This window comes from Bos javanicus, chromosome 11 (genome assembly GCF_032452875.1).
Source record: "Bos javanicus breed banteng chromosome 11, ARS-OSU_banteng_1.0, whole genome shotgun sequence".
NCBI classification, from domain to species: Eukaryota; Metazoa; Chordata; class Mammalia; order Artiodactyla; family Bovidae; genus Bos; species Bos javanicus.
Window position 1 is genome coordinate 22,914,890 of NC_083878.1, and position 18,758 is coordinate 22,933,647.

Below are 18,758 nucleotides of genomic sequence, written 5' to 3' on the forward strand. Positions count from 1 at the left end.
TTATTTAGAGAAATAAAGCAAATAGCTTTTCAGGAGGTAAAATGTGAACTTTTTATACAAATCCCTGAGCACAGTTTAGGAAACATGCAGTTTACTAAGTAAGGAATCTAATGAACATGTCCTTCAAACCAGGGCTCCTCAACCTCTGCCATCTAAAGCCTGATGTTCTGAGATGGAGCTGATGTAATAATAACAGAAATAAAGTGCACATAAATGCAATGTGCTTTAATCATCTTGAAACCATTCCCCTCTACCCCCTACCTTGGTCCATGGAAAAACTGTCCTCCATATAATCAGTCCCTGGTGCCAAAAAGGATGGGGACCACTGTTTTAAACCAATCCCATACACCTGTATTTGAAGAACTATTTATATATTGACTTATGGTTTTAATTTTAGTAACTACGCTATGACTATTATTGTCTTTTTGTGATAGGTTGAGGATTAGATAGGAGCTTTTGAAAAAGAGAAAAAATTCAGTGGAGAAGGAAAGACTCATCATGTAACCATTTTATTAACAAGTAAGATAGTCACTCCTGCCTATTAAGTCTTTGCGTAAGCAAGGATTGTTTTCACCAGTATCAGTGGTTAATGAGAGAACATGTATTCATTCATTCAACAAACACTGAATGTCTATTATGCATCTGGCAAAGTATCGGGGGCTAGAACCATGAACTAAACAGACAATCTCTCTCCTCCCAGAATTTATTATCTAGCTAGGAAGACAGATGAGAGATGTTAATTTAAACTGTTACAAACAGAAACACTTATTTAAATTGTTACAGAAAGAAGCATTTATTAATTGATAAATCCTATAAAGGAAAAGGCAATGGCACCCCACTCCAGTACTCTTGCCTGGAAAATCCCATGGACGGAGGAGCCTGGTAGGCTGCAGTCCATGGGGTCCCTGAGAGTTGGACACAACTGAGCGACTTCACTTTCACTTTTCACTTTCATGTATTGGAGAAGGAAATGGGAACCCACTCCAGTGTTCTTGCCTGGAGAATCCCAGGGACCGGGGAGCCTGGTGGGCTGCTGTCTATGGGGTCATAGAGAGTCGGACACGACTGAAGTGACTTAGCATAGCATAGCATAAAGGAAAAACACAGTCCTAGGAGAGTAAGTCAGAGAAGGCAATGGCACCCCACTCCAGTACTCTTGCTTGGAAAATCCCATGGACGGAGGAGCCTGGTAGGCTGCAAACCATGGGGTCCCTAAGAGTCAGACACGACTGAGCGACTTCACTTTCACCTTTCATTTTCATGCATTGGAGAAGGAAATGGCAACCCACTCCGGTGTTCTTGCCTGGAGAATCCCAGGGATGGCTGAGCCTGGCGGGCTGCCGTCTATGGGGTCGCACAAAGTCGGACAGGACTGAAGCGACTCAGCAGCAGCAGCAGCAGCAGCAGCGGCAGGAGAGTAAGTAATGGAAGGCCTGACCTACTAGGATATTAGGGAAGGCTTTGCTGATGAAATAACATCTGAGCCAAAATTTTTTAAAAGACACTCAGCAAGAAGCCAGGCTAAAGGTTGCTGGAGTGCAAGGCCTTAGGCTGACACTTCTGTAATTACCCTTCTCAGTAATGGGATTACTCACAGACCTACCTTCTTAGATACGCTGGGGTATGAGATCATGTTTAGAAAATTCTAAAAACAGCTTCTGAAATTTTATATGAGAATCTCCCCCTCTGAGATCACAGCCACACAGTGAAAATTAACTGCATTCTACCACACTGCTGGGGACAGTACTATAGACAGAAGGGTCATTGGTCTTGGGGCCAAAAGAAACGAGTGCTGGTCTTGGCTCTCACTGACCAGTCATGTGGCCTTGGACAAGTCGTTTTCCTTTTCTCAGCTTGATCTGTAAAATCAAGGAATTTTGCAGATAGCCCAAAGCTATGATATCCTAATTCCTCACTTTGGCATTCAAGGTCATCATCCATTATACATCACCTGTCTAACTTGCCACATTTATTGTTCCTGGTAGATAGCTGAGCTACGAACTGAAAATTACCCAAATACACACCCTGTTTTCCTTTCTCATGCTTTATCTACCTGTCCTCCATGACCCATTTTGAATATTCAATTCCCCTTCAGAAAACTGCTTTTACTGCTAGGAAAGCCCCTAAAAGTCTTCTAATGTTGCCCCTTCCTCCCTTTTCCCTGCAAGAAAACTCAGGCTATGAGAACTTAAAAGACTTTTTCTCCAAAGCCACGCATTTCAGAAGTGACAAAGCTAAGCTCTAAAACAAGGTCTCTGAGTTTCTAGGCCAGCTCTCTTCCCATGACACCAACCCCAATTGCTTGGAATCCTGCAGCCCCTAGGTGACTGGTGTGTTTCTCTTAAGATCTGTGTCTCGAGGGTTAGGAAGCTATGGCCAACTGGTCAAATTTAGCCTGCCATCTGTCTTGATGATGCCTATTTTTTTAAATATATTTTGAAATGATTGAAACATTTTTAAAAAGCACTGTTTCATATGGGAAAATTACACAATGCTCAAATTTCAGTGTAAGTAAAAAACCGTTTTATGGAGCACAGCACGTCTGTCATGGCTGCTTTCACATTTTGACAGCAGTGTTGAGTAGCTATGACAGGCCCTGTGGTCCACAAAGCCAAAATTATTTACTCTGTGGCCCTTCACAAAACAGTTCTGTGAGGGTTCAGGATGGGGTTACACATGTACAACCATGCCTAATTCATCTCCATGTATGGCAAAAGCCACCACAATATTGTAAAGAAATCAGCATCCAATTAAAATAAATTAATTAAAAAACAAAACAAAACAGTTCTGTGACCTTTGGTGCAGCCATTGTGTGTGTCCTTATCTTCCGGCTCTCCAAGACAACCTTCCACAATCAGAATGTCCCTGTGAAGGCACACAGGTAGGGACAGTCATCCCTCAAGCAGTAAGGACCAATCCTCATTGAGCACTCAGGTGCTATAGGCAGTTCCAGACGTTTTGTAAGTATTAATGTATTATTCCTCACAAAAACCCCATAAGGCTCTCTACTATTATTATTCCCATTTAACAGATGAAGATCCCTGGGGTCAGGAAGACCACCGGAGAAGGAAATGGCAACCCACTCCAGTACTCTTGCCTGGAAAATCCCATGGACAGAGGAGCCTACAGTCCATGGGATTGCAAATAGTTGGACACGATTAAGCAACTTCACTTTCACTTTCACCAGACTAATAAAATGAGGCACAGAGAAGTTAAGGACCTTGCACAATGTTAAATATGCCATTTGTTGAATTCAAACAAACATTAAAGCTAATATGACATGCCTGTTGCCTGGAGGACGACGTGGCGACCCACTCCTGGATTCTTGCCTGGAGAATCCCATGCACAGAGGAGCCTAGCGGGTTACAGTCCATAGTGGGTTGCAAAGAGTCAGACGTAACTAAGCACGCATGCACGATATGCCTGCTGACCTCAGAGAACTGTGGTCTGAGTGCCATAGCATCCTTCATTGCATTCATCAATATCCTTGATCTAGAAGCAAAGTCATCATTCTCTTTCCATCTGAGGAAATCACTGCTAGACATCCAGGGACCCCTGAGATCAGAAAACACAGGCACATGCCTAGGGCCTGCTATTAACATATTATCAAAGAACAAGAGAGATGTAACTTTGGTGAAATAATTTCAGAGTCACACATCTGGATCCAACTACATCTCATTTCATTCTATGAATTCATTTAATTTCATATGGCCTCCATTTGCTTATCTCTCTCTCTCTCTCTCTCTCTCTCTCTATATATATATATATATATATATATATAAACTAAGCTAAGCTAAGTCACTTAAGTCGTGTCCGACTCTGTGTGACCCCATAGACGGCAGCCCACCAAGCTCCCCCATCCCTGGGATTCTCCAGGCAAGAACACTGGAGTGGGTTGCCATTTCCTTCTCCAATACATCAAAGTGAAAATTCAAAGTGAAGTCACTCAGTCGTGTCCGACTCTTAGCGACCCCATGGACTGCAGCCTACCAGGCTCCTCCGCCCGTGGGATTTTCCAGGCAAGAGTATTGGAGTGGGGTGCCATTGCCTACTCCGATATATAAACTAGATGACCTCTGATGTGGTCTTCCAGAGCTACCTAGGGTTCTAAGCAGCATGAGAAGTGATGAGAAGGAGTTCTAGAAAAGTGGGCAGGGGCAGCTGCACAGCCAGGAGAAGACAGACAGCAGAGAAGAGTTACCAACTGACTCCAATATCAACTCTCAGATTTTAGCTCCAGGTGGCTCACATCAACCAACATTTGAAAGGTAGAATCTGGAAGAGTTCAGTTCAGTTGCTCAGTTGTGTCCAACTCTTTGCGACCCCATTAAACGCAACACACCAGGCCTCCCTGTCCATCACCAACTCCCGGAGTCCACCCAAACCCATGTCCATTGAGTCGGAGATGCCATCCAACCATCTCATCCTCTGTCGTCCCCTCCTCCTCCTGCTTTCAGTCTTTCCCAGCATCAAGGTCTTTTCCAATGAGTCAGCTCTTCACATCAGGTGGCCAAAATATTGGAGTTTCAGCTTCAACATCAGTCCTTCCAATGAACACCCAGGACTGATCTCCTTTAGGATGGACTGGTTGGATCTCCTTGCAGATTTGGAAGAATAGCGACCTGCAGTTTCTGAGGAACACAGATGACTGAGCCCCTGAGCCCCTCCCCAAGCTTTATCCTTTCGCCGTTGTCTGATGCCACTCACTCTGGGGGCTCTACCATGAAGCACAGAGGAAGTGGTGGCTGGTGTGTAGAGTAAGCAGCCTGATTCTCTAAACCTGCTAAAACTGGATGCTGTGCATTGAACAGAGCAGAGCCAAAGGGGACCCTGGTTCCTGTACCTTAAGGGGAGGCAGAAGTGAGGAGCTGAAAAAGCTTCAGGGAGAAAGCACTAGAGCCATTTGGTGCTCAAGAAGGAAAGAAAAACCACCTGTGATGGCACAGAAACCATAACCATCAAATATAGCTGAACCACAACCATCTAGAAAAGTGGGCAGGGGCTATATTCTTTGCCTCACCTCTCACACTGATGCAGCTTCTCTCCTTCAAGGCGTGCTGGAAATTCATCACCCATTTTCGTTTCCCATGTAAAATACGTGTGTGCAACGGCTTCTGCTATCACTTGTTCCAGAGCCACAGGCCCCATGGCATGGTCCTGACTGGGACATGCAGCTTGTCTGAAGTCTGGAAATGGCCTTAACCTTGCTCTGGGGTGGTCCTTGTCATAAATTAGCTGGGGCTGGTTTACATGTTTTAAAAATAGCGAGACTCTGCTTATTTCAAAGTCCTTTTCATTCTTTGAGAATGAACTAAAATGCCTCCTCCTCCAAGAAACCTTTTCCAGTGTTCTCTTCTTCCTCTCAACGCTAGAGCCCTGGGCTTATTCGACAGCCACAGCCACCTATCTCATTTGGCCCAGTATTTAGGTGTTCTAGACTGTATATCAACAAGAACAAGGAGCAAGGCTTTGGAAAAGCCTCAAAAACTGGTACCATCACCTACTCACTCTTGGACAAGTTTTTTAACTGAGCCATAATCTTCATCTTTAAGTCAGAATCAGGATGATTCCTTGCAAGGGTATTACGTAAGAAAATAGGTAAAGTGCCTAGACTGATGTCTGGAACATACTGGGTGTTCAACAAATGTCAAATAACTCCTCTTTAGCATCTGCATTCTCTGAAAAGCCCAGTTCAGTGCATACACTGAGTGCTCAATAAATGTCATAGTTGGGTTAAAATAAATTGCTGAATCACTCTCATGTCTGTTAGACTTCATCTCACTTTAGGTTCAACCATGAAATTATTTTTCTAACTTCACACACAATAACATCTATAAAGTGATAAATTTTTCTGTCTTTCCTAAAAAACTAAGATGGATTCTAATATTTACATTTTATGTTTCTATGTCTATTACATATGCAAAAATGTTTGTTTGAATGAGTATCACACTAGTTTTCTAGGTGAATGGTATGAATACTCCAAAATGACACAGCAGAAACCATTCAAGATTTTAAGGATATCATTTCACATTAGGGGACATATCTCACTCATTTCTCAGAAGACTTAAGCTAAATTTTCAAGAAACTCTTGTTACCTTTGCTGCCCTGGAAGTAAAATTTCAGGGTGCCAGTTTATCTTTGCCTCTGTATGGCTACTTTCTAGGTCCCAACTTGAGTAGCCTGGTTCCAATTCCCTGGCACTTCCCCACCAGAAGGACCCTCTAGGGGCACTAGCTGGACAGCAACCCAGTTTCAAACTTCTTTCACTTCCTCTGCACCTTGCTGTGTTCTAGATCCTCGGGACTTCTCTATCTGCCAGATGATCCGACAAACCAATCCAAGTTAATAAATGAACAGATGCGAATGGTTTGTGAGAATGAATGGGAACTCTTTTCTAGGTTATCCCACTGCATTCTATTAGGGATTTATCCCACTCCAGCACTCTTGCCTGGAAAATCCCATGGACAGAGGAGCCTAGTGGGCTGCAGTCCACCGGGTAGCGAAGAGTCGGACACAACTGAGTGACTTCCCTTTCACTTTTCACTTTCCTGCATTGGAGAAGGAAATGGCAACCCATTCCAGTGTGCTTGCCTGGAGAATTCCAGGGACGCTGGAGCCTGGTTGGCTGCCATCTATGGGGTCGCACAGAGTCGGACACGACTGAAACGACTTAGCAGCAGCAGCAGCAGATAGAATTACTTTATTTAAATGAATGCCTGTAATAGTGAGAATTCCTGACCCTACATTGGTAGACAGATAAATGCTTTGAATTCAGGCATGTTCTGTGCTTCTCAAATCACTTTCTAGGCAGCTGCCTAGAGTGTACTTGCCCCTGCTCACAAACACACTTTCATCACTTCAGCTGCTTTTCATCACTTCAGCGCTTTCCCCCTCCCCCATGGTCTCCTCTTCCTCCTGAAAACTGGCTACAAAGTTTCAGATGAAGAGAAAACAGGATTCTCATGAAACTTTGTACTTACTATAGTTTCCTGACTGTACCCATCAAAGGAGAAATCACAAATGTAGACATAAAACACTTAAGGGTTCAATACAGAGTTGTCAACAAAGAGAGCCTACAGAAAACACTTGAAACACAAGAGCTGGGAGCAACTGTCTTCCAAATTGAATCAACACACTAGTAAAAGACGCCTGATCTCATTTGTATTCTCAACTGCTGGTGATGAAAATATATCAGTAAAAGTAGTTTACCCTAGGAGTCTCCAGTTTGGAAAAAGAGCAGCTTGATATTCAAACCCTGCTGAGAATCTAAGTCATTTATTAGTTGGAAGTTTTCAAAATACATGTTGTATAAAATACTTTTGTGAAGAGTATGTGTTTGTATGCCCACACGCACGGGAGGCTGAGGACAGAGGGAGACAGGGAGAGGAGATGCAGACACTTTCACACAGGGAGAGCTATCTTTCAGAAGAGAAAAAAAGGAAACTGAAAATAATCCCACTGCACTTAATGAGGCCCCACCGAATTAGCCCTGAGTCCAGCTCAAAATCTCAGAGCAAGACTCTGCAAGCTCACTTTCCCAGAACCTAGTCCATCTTGAAGAGTCAGAAAACAAGTGACATTTGCATCCACTAAATCTCAAGGACGTCTCTCTCACCTCTGGGGGTAGATCTCGCTTTGTTCAGAGAGAAAACTGGAAACAGCTAGTTGAGCAATCTACCAGCTTTGTTAGCCCCAGTTACCACTGAAAATTAGAACCAAATTGATAGGCAGCTGAGGGAATGGATTCTGAAATCCAGAGAAAGTCAGAACATTAGCCACAAGAGGGAGCAGGAGAATCTGATCAGATGGGAGACTACTTGGTACAGGTTATGAGGAGGGGTCTGACCATGAGGTATGTACAATATTGAAAGACATTTTGACAAGAGACATTTATCCCTTAGAGGGGAAAAAAAAAAAAAGGATGGTGGAAGGCTCAAGAAGAGAGATCTCGGCACGTGGATTCCTCAAGTTTTGTCAGCCCAATGTCAAGCAACAATTTTTAGAGACAAGCAACATAGATACACACTGCAAAAATATCAAATGTGCAAGTTATGTGCTCTACCATCCTCTTTATGTGCTTCTTTTTCCACATTTAATTTCTGTTTCAATTTAGATCTTGTGTATTTCCATGATGATGGGACAGATTGCTTGCTTCTCACCTACTTGCTTTTCTCCATCTACCTGAAGGCATCACAGAGAAAGGGCCTCTGTTACTGAACTACAACATGAAAACCAGATGGTACAGTCCCCAAATGCACTTACTTTGAGAATAACCCATCCATAAGCTAAATGCATGCTTTATACTTTCTTTAAAAGGGAAATGCAACTTGGTAGGATCTACAGAGCTTTTTTCACCATTTATTTTGTCAAAGAAACAGATTAAGTACTTACAGGGAAGGAGATATGCATTTACTTTGCAAGATAAATAAAACTATTTTTGTTTGGTAAAAAAACATGTTAAATATAGGTTTCTAACAAAATGCTGAAGCTCTCTTGAAATATTTAATTTTCAAAACATAGTGAGTTATTAGAGACAGCAATTAATACAATTCCTACAAATAGTCCTGTAGGTGTTACTGACTATACTTCACCTTCCTTTTGTAATTTCACTTTCTTTTTGTCATTTTATTTGGAGTTAACACACTGCTGGGCCATGCATTTTTCTTCCCTTTCATGACCAACATATGGGTTATCCACTACTTAATCTGAAAAGATACAGTAGAAACCATTAAATAGTAATGATAAGTAAACTGACAGTAGGTAGATACACAGATGTAAAGCACAGCCTTCATATTCTAATTCATTACACTCCTCTTTCAGCCCTGCTAAGGTTTCAAGGCAGAGTAAAGGCAGTCTGATCGTCATGGACACTCACATCCTTTGCTGTCCCTGCACAGCTCAATAGTGAATAACAGTTTACCTCTGTGCAGGTTTTTGTTGTTTGTTTGTTTTACTTTTTCCCTAGGAATTAGTCATGCCATACTTAATCAAAGAACCAGTTTAGGGGAGAAAAATGAAGGTTCCTTCTTTAGTAGGTGGGAGAAATAATGAACTAGCCCTCACATCCAAATGGAATCCTTCAAGCAGGCAGAGTCCCTAAAATGAAAACCATTTAAGAAAATACATTTTGCTTCTGATGAAATAAGTGCATCTGTCCCCGCCTTCTCATTCAGGAGGCCCCAAAGATGGAGCGAGCTAGTTCTCTTCCTTCCTCCTTTTTTTTTCTCATGCTAACCTCAAAATTAAGCAAGTTTAGCAAACCCATAGAGGTAAATCCAAGTAACAGAGAGGAACCTAAAAGCAATCATTCCTATTACAGCTTTGTTTTCTTTTCTGAAATGAATGAAATATCTAAATATATTTTCCTCCCTCTTTGCCTGACTTGCTGCAGGAGCAGCTCTGAGAAAGAGAAACCTGCGAGTGAGGAGTGAGTGTGTATGTTAGGGGGCTGTGGATGGGAGGTATGCTTTCAGAATCCCCTCCTGATTGCTCCCCATTTCCCTCAGGATATATCTTCACACAGATACTACAGTGTGGATGTTCAATTGCTCTAACTGGAGAAACTCAAGCTATGCCTTTAACCAGATCTGATCAGGCTCTCCACCTACTCCACCAGCTCCTCCATGACACGGATGTCTGTACTGTCTTAACGACCGTCATTTTTTAAAAAGCTCCTTCCATTACACCTACTGATATCCTTTTCTCTCTCTCTCTCTCTGTTTTTAGTCTTTACACCTCCAGCAGGACAAAGTTTGTATTGTTATATTCACAACCACTAGTGGCTGACTAGCAGTAGAGAGAGAGCGCCTGCGAGGGAGCCAGGCAAGAGGGGGGTTAAATAAATACCTAGTGCAGAGGCGGACTTTCTTTGCACAGACTGCGGACACCATGCACAACGCTTTCTTCACAAAATTCTTTGTTACATTCGATCACTCTGCTCACAACCCAACCATTGCCACTTTGTCTGGAGAGGGAAATACGAATTGCCAGCCCAAGCCATTCATCCAGAAGCCACGAGGGAAGGGGGATTTTATACGCCAAGGATGCACACATACTGTATTTTTAAAAGCATCGCCTGTGCAGATTTGGTTTCCGTAGCCGACTGTCCACCCATAAGACCTCCCTCTTTTTCATTAAGGAGGAGCCAAGAAGGATATCCTCACATCTCAGAACACAGACCATTTCCCCAAGAGCCAGCAAAGCTCCAGAGGCAAAGGCGGATAATGCAGCGGCAAAGTTCCCCACGAATCTCGGGGGCAAGCTGCCTGTGCGCGCAGCATCCCCAACGCACCCTCTAGCAGAGTGCCCAAAGGCTGGGACCCTGCAGCCCACTCCCCCCCACCCCCCGCTGCATCCTTCCCTCGCCTGTCCCCCCCGCCCCGGCCACACCTCCCTCCTTTCCGCAGTCCTTACTGAAGGAGCACCCAGGGCTGGCCGGAAAAGAGGAAACTCGCGAGTGTGGGCTTGGGGAAGACCCCAGGGATTACCAGGGGGACGGATGACCATGGAGCTGAGCCCAGTGGGTGGGGACGCCTGGATCCCCAGCAGCGCGGCATTCCGGGTGGACTTCGCTCTCAGCGCCCTGAATCCTCAAGCCCAAGGCGGTGCAGGGTGCAGCACCCCTCCTTAGCAGCCCTTTCTTCCTCCGGCAGGCGGGTACACTCAACGACCAGGCGCACCAGCCCGAGCAATTTCACTCTCCGAGCAGCGCGTACACCCCAGATATGGGTAGGGATACACACACACACACACAATTTAGGAGCCGGTCCTTTCCCAAAGCGGAGGGAAGTGGAGCCTTCTGAACAAATGGAAAATAGTTGGCGGTATCTGACCAAATCCCTTCAGCTGCCCATCAGAAGATCCTACCTGATTTGGGGAAGTGTGACTGGATCCTTCTCCGGTTCCTCCACGCTAGTAGGAAAGACGGCGCACTCCCTCCTTTTTAAATAGCTCCCGAGCTGGGAGAGGTCGCTCCCATCTTCGGGGGGAAGCACAAAGCGGACGGCGGGTGGGCTCCGATGCAGCGCCGGCGCGAGCAGGAGCGGCGGCGGCGGGCAGCCGGTGCGCGCGGGCGGGAGGCAGCGCGGAGGCCGGGAGGCTGGGAGGGCCGGGGCCCGGGCGGCGCGCGCGCTCTCCTCCCTCTCTCCCTCCCTCCCTCCCGCGCACACTCGCCCGCCCGCCGCCCGCAGCCTCGCACTCGCTCTCACGCGCGCTCCCCCCAGCCGCCGCCGGCGCCCAGGCCCCCCGCGCGCCCCACGCCGGCGCCCTCGGCCACCCGGACGAGCAGAGCTGGTCCGTTTCTGGAGCTCCGGGCCGGAGGGGAACAATTCCAGCTTCCCAGCCTCTGCCGCGGAGGTCTGTCGACGTCCTCCCAGCTCTCAGCTCTCGGCCCTGCAGTGCGTTCGGGCCGCGCGCGCTAGCGCTTTCCCCGGCGCCCAACCCGTGGGTTACACGCGCAGACCCGCGCTGCAACTTTTCTTTGCCGCCTTCCTCACCCACAGACAGAACCCCAACCCCGGCTTGCCTACCCGTTTCTCACCTCTGAAATTGTTCATCCAGATATATCTTTCTTCCTCCACTTTCTATCCCTCTGCTAAAGAAAGCTTTCTTTTAGCAAAGGGATCCGGGGATGTATCAATGATTTTTCTCTGAAATCCTCACTCCGTGTTTTTCCTACTTATCGGAACTGTCCAGAAATACGCTAGCTAGGAGCTGCTGACACAAGCAGATAAGGAAAGGGCGGGTAAGGGGTGGTAATTCCCCAGCCAAGAACTCCGAAAGATTCTCCTTTGTTGGTGTTTTCCCTCTAAGATTGCAGCTCACCTGAGAATAAAGACCAAGAGGCTGTTTAATGAGAAAGCCCTGAAGCTTTTAAAACTACAGAGAGGAGTAAAAGCTGAGCAATAAGGTTAAGCTGGGAAACATCTAATGCAGCAATCGACGAACCATTCATTGCCCTTTCCAAGAGAAGCATTATCATTGCCAATACATCACTTCGCCATAATTAATAAAGGAGTATTGCGCCAGGCCCTCGCCCTCTTGACAGCTCATTCATCCTTAAGAACCCTTAATGATTTGGCAGGATGAAAGGCTAGACCCGCGGTGGAGTTCACAAACCTGGCTGAATATCAGACACACCTGGGAAGCTAGTGAAAACTGCAGATTGTAGCGTCGCATCTCGAGACTCTGATGTAGCTTCTCAAACCGGGCTCCAAGTTGGTATTTTTCAAGCACGAGTTGATGTTCGCCACTCACTGGTGTGGTTTGCTTAAGTGTGGAAGATCAGTGGCAGCTGTGTCAGGGGGTGAGGGTGGGAGGGAGACGGGAGGATCAGACTCAGAGTTGCGTTCCTTAGTAGACTCCCCCCAACCCCCAACCCTGTACTTACTGCCGGGCTCTGGGCTGCCAGGTCACAGGAAAAGAGAAACTCTGACTCCAGGAAACCCGCTGTTTGACTGTGAGGCAGAGTGTGAGGGGTAGGAAAAGTAGCTCTCCTTTGCCTTTTTGCTAGTGGTTCACAATTCTGACAGCACCTCAGAATCTCCTGGGGAGCTTTTAAAAATCCCAATGCTTAGGCCACACCCCAGAGAGAATATCTTGGAATCTCTTCCACGGGGGTGGTGGGTGAGGGGTTGCTCAGGCATCAATAATTATTTTTAAGTTTTAAGTTTCCCTGGTTGGTGCCCCATGTGTAACCAAGGTTGAGAATCATGTTCTAGGCCAATGCTCCTCAAGCGTGAACCTGCATATGAATCAGCTGGAGACTGCAGTTTCTTATGCTGTAAATCTGAAACAGGCCTGGTAGCTGCACTTCTAACAAACTCACAAGTGATGGTGATGCTGCCTGAATGAGGACCACTCTTATTAACAGAGGCATGCGGCCTCTTCCTGGTGGTTGTGGACATTCAGCTTGTTAGAGGAAACTCCGAGCTTCTTGACTTGTATATTCCCAGGAATCATTCTTCCCCAAGAACATGTTCCTCCCCTCTGCGATGAGTTAAACTTTCTCGGAAGCCACTCTTCACACAAACGTTTTATTAGACTGCACTGACTAATGGGTATGAATAGAATGACATGTGGGGAGACACAGAAGGTTGCCACCTCCCTGTTAGCATATGTCCTCAGACAAAAATTACTTAGGGTCCTGCCTTCAAGAGTGTGAGAGGCAGACATTTGGCTCACACTCAAGGAAAGGGGCTTGAAGAGAAAAGTGGCTGCTTTGCAAATGACATTGGGAAAGGCATATAACTAGACTCCACCCGTAGGAAATAGGACAAAGCTGACTGAATGCAAGAGCTAAATGAAAATGTGAGTGGAGTACATCTCATTGGAATGGATTTTGTAGAAAGGGTGCGGCCTGTTATTGGTATTATGGATCACTTAGTGAAAATTCAGATTTTCTTCACAGTGTAAGCATGCTTGTGACACATGGGGTGATAAAAGCCCTGTTCTTAAATGTCTATATTCCAGTAGTGCCCCAAATCTATCTTGTCAGCTGTTGAGAAGGCATTAAGACAACATCATGTTCTCTTTATTCCTGTTTTTTTTCCCCAATTTAGACTATTTTGGTTAATTTTAATATTTGAGGGGGGAACTACATTCATTGGTCTTCTCTATTTCCTAGAACCATTAAAAGGTAGCCTAGTGACTTGGCAACATTTTTGATTTGGCTCAATTTATGACCCCTTAATTTTTTTTCCTTTCATTTCTCACTAAAGGCATTTTTATAAGGGTTCCTGGGGCCCAAGGCAAATCAAACCTTTCGTTCCCTCCTAAATGTCATACATGACTGGATTTTTATTACAAGAATTATCAAAGGCTACATCACTGACACAAAGCTCTAGGTAAAAAAATAAGCTGCTCAGGCTGTGACTTTGGAAAGAAAAAATGTTGTATGTAGGAAGACAGTGATTTACATTCCAATGGCAATGCTATTTCCTAATTGTATTCTTGTGTATTGATTGCCAGTCTTTCCTCTGGACTTAAGAAATAGTTGTGGGCCTCCACTGTTATCTATCCCAGTTGGCATAACCATCTTGCAGACTCCATAGGGATATTATTAAGATTTGGTATATTCTAAAGGTGGTTCAGATTTTCAAGAACTATTTGCCTACAAACCGTCAGGGGATCTTTCTGCAAGCTCATTTGAAACCAAATGAAACAGTTGTGAGTTAGGCAATACTCTACTCTTTTGTCCAGCCTATAGGAAAATTAGACATGTGATCAGGGGTATCCCAAATTTTAATATTGTAGTAAAGCAATCGACAATTTTTCATCATGAGGAAAACAAATACTTCATTGTAATTCGTTTCACTTTGAATGACTTAGGTCAAGTTACCATCCTTGTTTTCAGTTTTGTTTTTTTCAGCACTTGGAGCTTTTTCAGTGTATTAATATAGCGCAGGATGGAAAAAAGTCAGTTTTCATTCCAATCCCAGAGAAAGGCAATGCCAAAGAATGCTCAAACTACCGCACAATTGCACTCATCTCACACGCTAGTAAAGTAATGCTCAAAATTCTCCAGCCAGGCTTCAGCAATACGTGAACCGTGAACTTCCAGATGTTCAAGCTGGTTTTAGAAAAGGCAGAGGAACTAGAGATCAAATTGCCAACATCTGCTGGATCATGGAAAAAGCAAGAGAGTTCCAGAAAAACATCTATTTCAGCTTTATTGACTATGCCAAAGCCTTTGACTGTGTGGATCACAATAAACTGGAAAATTCTGAAAGAGATGGGAATACCAGACCACCTGACCTGCCTCTAGAGAAACCTGTATGCAGGTCAGGAAGCAACAGTTAGAACTGGACATGGAACAACAGACTGGTTCCAAATAGGAAAAAAAGTACGTCAAGGCTGTATATTGTCACCCTGCTTATTTAACTTCTATTCAGAGTACATCATAAGAAACGCTGGGCTGGATGAAGCACAAGCTGGAATCAAGATTACCCGGAGAAATATCAATAACCTCAGATATGCAGATGATACCACCCTTATGGCAGAAAGTGAAGAGGAACTCAAAAGCCTCTTGATGAAAATGAAAGAGGAGAGTGAAAAAGTTGGCTTAAAGCTCAACATTCAGAAAACGAAGATCATGGCATCTGGTCCCATCACTTCATGGGAAATAGATGGGGAAACAGTGGAAACAGTGTCATACTTTATTTTTTTGGGCTCCAAAATCACTGAAGATGGTGATTGCAGCCATGAAATTAAAAGACACTTACTCCTTGGAAGGAAAGTTATGACCAACCTAGATAGTATATTCAAAAGCAAAGACATTACTTTGCCAACAAAGGTCTGTCTAGTCCAGGCTATGGTTTTTCCAGCAGTCATGTATGGATGTGAAAGTTGGACTGTAAAGAAAGCTGAGTGCCAAAGAATTGATGCTTTTGAACTGTGGTGTTGGATAAGACTCTTGAGAGTCCCTTGGACTGCGAGGAGATCCAAACAGTCCATCCTAAAGGAGATCAGTCCTGGGTGTTCTTTGGAAGGAGTGATGCTAAAGCTGAAACTCCAGTACTTCGGCCACCTCATGCGAAGAGCTGACTCATTGGAAAAGACTCTGATTCTGCGAGGGATTGGGGGCAGGAGGAGAAGGGGACGACAGAAGATGAGATGGCTGGATGGCATCACTGACTCGATAGACGTGAGTTTGAGTGATCTCCAGGAGTTGGTGATGGACAGGGAGGCCTGGCGTGCTGCAATTCATGGGGTCGCAAAGAGTCGGACACGACTGAGCAACTGAACTGAACTGAACTGAATATAGCTCTAGGCATCCCCCATGTCTTTTCCTACTCTGCCCATGATCACCATTCACCTATCTGCTCCTTCATTGGTTTAGTTTGATACTGATTTCCTCATAAGAAAAAAGCATTTTAGCATCCCTAGCTTTAGCCATTCTCCTGCACAGGAAACTCAGGTGAAACACTGGACCAGGTTTTCTTTGCTGCCAATGGGACCCACGGTTTTTGCTTCAAGGGTGACTGTGGGGATTCTTGTTGACTTCTAAGTGCTATGTTCCCCCTCCCTGGGATCTCGTTCCTGCAATTAAACTTTTACTTCTCTATTTTGTTTTGAACAGTTCAACCTGTTCTAGTCAGTGGCCCATGCTGGTGGGTGGGAGCAGCCTTCCCAGTAGACTCAGTTATAACCCTTTCTTCCTCAGTGCTCTGTCACTGTAAAGTCAACCACTTCCTCTGAATTTGTCAGTCTCTGCATAGCAGAGACTTGCACTTCCGCATTTGAGTAACTTACAGTCAACAGTTGACCTTGTGCAAAATCCTGACAGTTTCATTTTTTATTTCTGCCTCAGTATGATGAGGACATTATCTAGTTTGTACTTCCCAAACTTTACCAATGGTGAGTTTACCAGTCAGTAACTCAATGGCAGAATCATTATCTAGATCAACTAGTGGGTCAGAGAAGAACAGAGACTGGTTAAGAAATAGGCTTTGGAGTCAGACTCTCTGGGTTTGAATCTCACCTCTGCCTGTGTGACCTTGGGAAGTTTTTTTAACCATGGTGTCTTTCTCTGGAAAACCTAGATCATAAATCTCCTTCAGGGAGTTATGGAAAGGATAAATGTATATAATGTGCTTGACATATATGTACTTGCCTTATCACAGAAATTACTCAATTAGTGGTATTATTATTATTGGTAAATTTCCTTAAAAATTATATCCATGAAGCCAAAAATAAAAGTTTCTATATAATTAGGTTCAACATAATTAGGCCATCCCATTACTGATAATGATTATGCTGTGGTTTTTGTTATTTGGGCTTCCTTGATGGCTCAGATGGTCAAGAATCTGCCTGCAATGCAGAAGACCTGGCTTCCATCCCTGGGTTGGGAAAATTCCCTGGAGAAGGGAATGGCTACCCATTCCAGCATTTGTGCCTGGAGAATTCCGTGGACAGAGGAGGCTGGCAGGCTACAGTCCATGGGGTCACAAAAAGCTGGACACAACTGAGTGACTAACACTTTCATTTTCATTTTCATGCTGTGGTTTTCATTGTATGGAATTCTACACAATGAATAATCCAGGAAAGCGAATGTCCCTATAGTTGAGAGTAGTTTCCCTCTCTATAATGAAAGAAGCTGCTGTGTGCTTTCCAATTTTATAAATACAGAGTGTGGTTACTGCATCCTCCCTGGATTACAATATTTCTTTTCCTATATGTTCCTCTTTTCCTATGATCCCCTCTCTAATGTAATCTCAGGGTTTAATTTCCAACAGAGCCATTTTCAGCAAATTCCAGTATGAGGAAGATTTTGCTTTTTTGTCACATTAATTTTCTTAACAGAGGACCTTATCTAGAGAACATAAACTTTTTCACTAAGTTTGCACAAACTTTCATCAACATTGATTCAAGGACTCCATCAATAGGGACTCAAGATGAAATCCCCAGAGTCCTCTGTACCCAGCAGTTTATTCCTCAGAATCCAGTTCTGAAGCAATGTCCCTGAAAGATTGTACTTTAGATCTTTCAATAAATCTCCTTTCTTTGGCATTGCCTATGATCTATAGCTCCCTCACTGCATCTTCAATTGCTGACCACTGATTAGACTCTTCTGAGAACTGACAATATTTGAGTAGAGACCACAGTGCCCAGACAGTAGCCCTTGAAAATGTTTATAACAAAGATACCTAAGGGAGAAATGGACTGAATTTGTGGGTGACTTAAGCCATGGCCTTAATGCTGCTGATTCTGCTACCACTGGAGTGTCTGGAAATAATGACATTATATGCTCTTATCTCTTTAAAAACTCAGAATCTTACACAGCATGACCTAAAGGGTCCTTAGCAATTACAAAGAAGGAAAGTTCAGAAACTATATTGTTTCCCCTTCATTTTAAAATATTATTCTGTCTCACAGAAGTCTTTGCCATCTTTGGATTTGTTTAAGAATTTCTGAGAGTGTAGACCAAAATGAGAGTGTAGACCAGTTAGTTGTATAGATAGTAAATTTATTTGACATCTACAACCTAAATTTTAGATAAGAAATTCTTAAGCGCTAATGAGGGAACTATGATTACCCTCATTTTTACAAGCTGAGAAAGTACAAAGAGATTTGCCCAATCCTGGCTGCACATAAGTATCACTTGTTTCAAAATAATACTGAAACCCCGATCCACTTTTTAGAGATTTTGTTCCTACTGGTCTGGAGTATGGACACTGGCATTTTTTTTTAAGTTTCTTGGTTGATTCTAGGTTCAGCTTGAGCTAACCACTAGCTTAGGGTCAAATAGCTAATTAGTGATAAAAACAAGTGAAAAAATTCTCTTTACATCTGCCATAATTCTGTTTCTATCCTGCTGCTACATTTAACATTGGTATTTAACAGGACACAAAAATTCCGACTCTTCTTGGAAATTTAAGATAAATTAAAAATGTTTAAGGGCCTTTTTTGAGTCTCTAAGAGACTCAAGTGGGTACTGTAAATGACCTTACAAAGATAGATGAGCAGGTTGGAAGAGATGATCAATAAAGCAAAGTCTAAGACTGCAGGGCCTCTACCTGTCAGACCCCAGCATCTAGAGTAGCTCTGGGTTCATAGTAGATAAATCAATGAAGCACATAACTGTCCCCTGACCTTTCGGGGGGCGGGGGTGACCTATGTAGACAAAATAGGGGTTTGGGTCATAGGGGAAAATAAACACTTTGGCCCCTGTCCAGTGCAAACTGCAACTTAATAGCAATCATCTCCTAGCTACAGTGCAGGCCCTAGTTAGCAACTGACAGTAGTCATCATATCCACAC

At 44.1% G+C, this 18,758-nt stretch overlaps 1 protein-coding gene across 16 annotated transcripts in view; it reads right to left on the reverse strand.

Annotated features, from left to right (window-relative positions):
• SLC8A1 (solute carrier family 8 member A1) overlaps positions 1-18,758 on the reverse strand; it is a 447,518-nt gene that overhangs the window by 368,855 nt on the left and 59,905 nt on the right. For 9 of the 16 annotated variants that reach the window (XM_061432177.1, XM_061432166.1, XM_061432176.1 and 6 more), the window contains one exon: positions 12,139-12,292. The exons of 2 other annotated variants lie outside the window; for them this stretch is intronic. In XM_061432177.1, coding sequence (XP_061288161.1) covers positions 12,139-12,177 — 39 coding nt within the window. In that variant the 5' untranslated portion in view covers positions 12,178-12,292. Of the gene's footprint in view, positions 1-10,866; positions 11,114-11,539; positions 11,669-12,138; positions 12,293-12,388; positions 12,514-18,758 lie in introns of those variants that run through there. 5 more of the 16 variants (XM_061432174.1, XM_061432173.1, XM_061432172.1 and 2 more) reach the window with 3 other exon arrangements.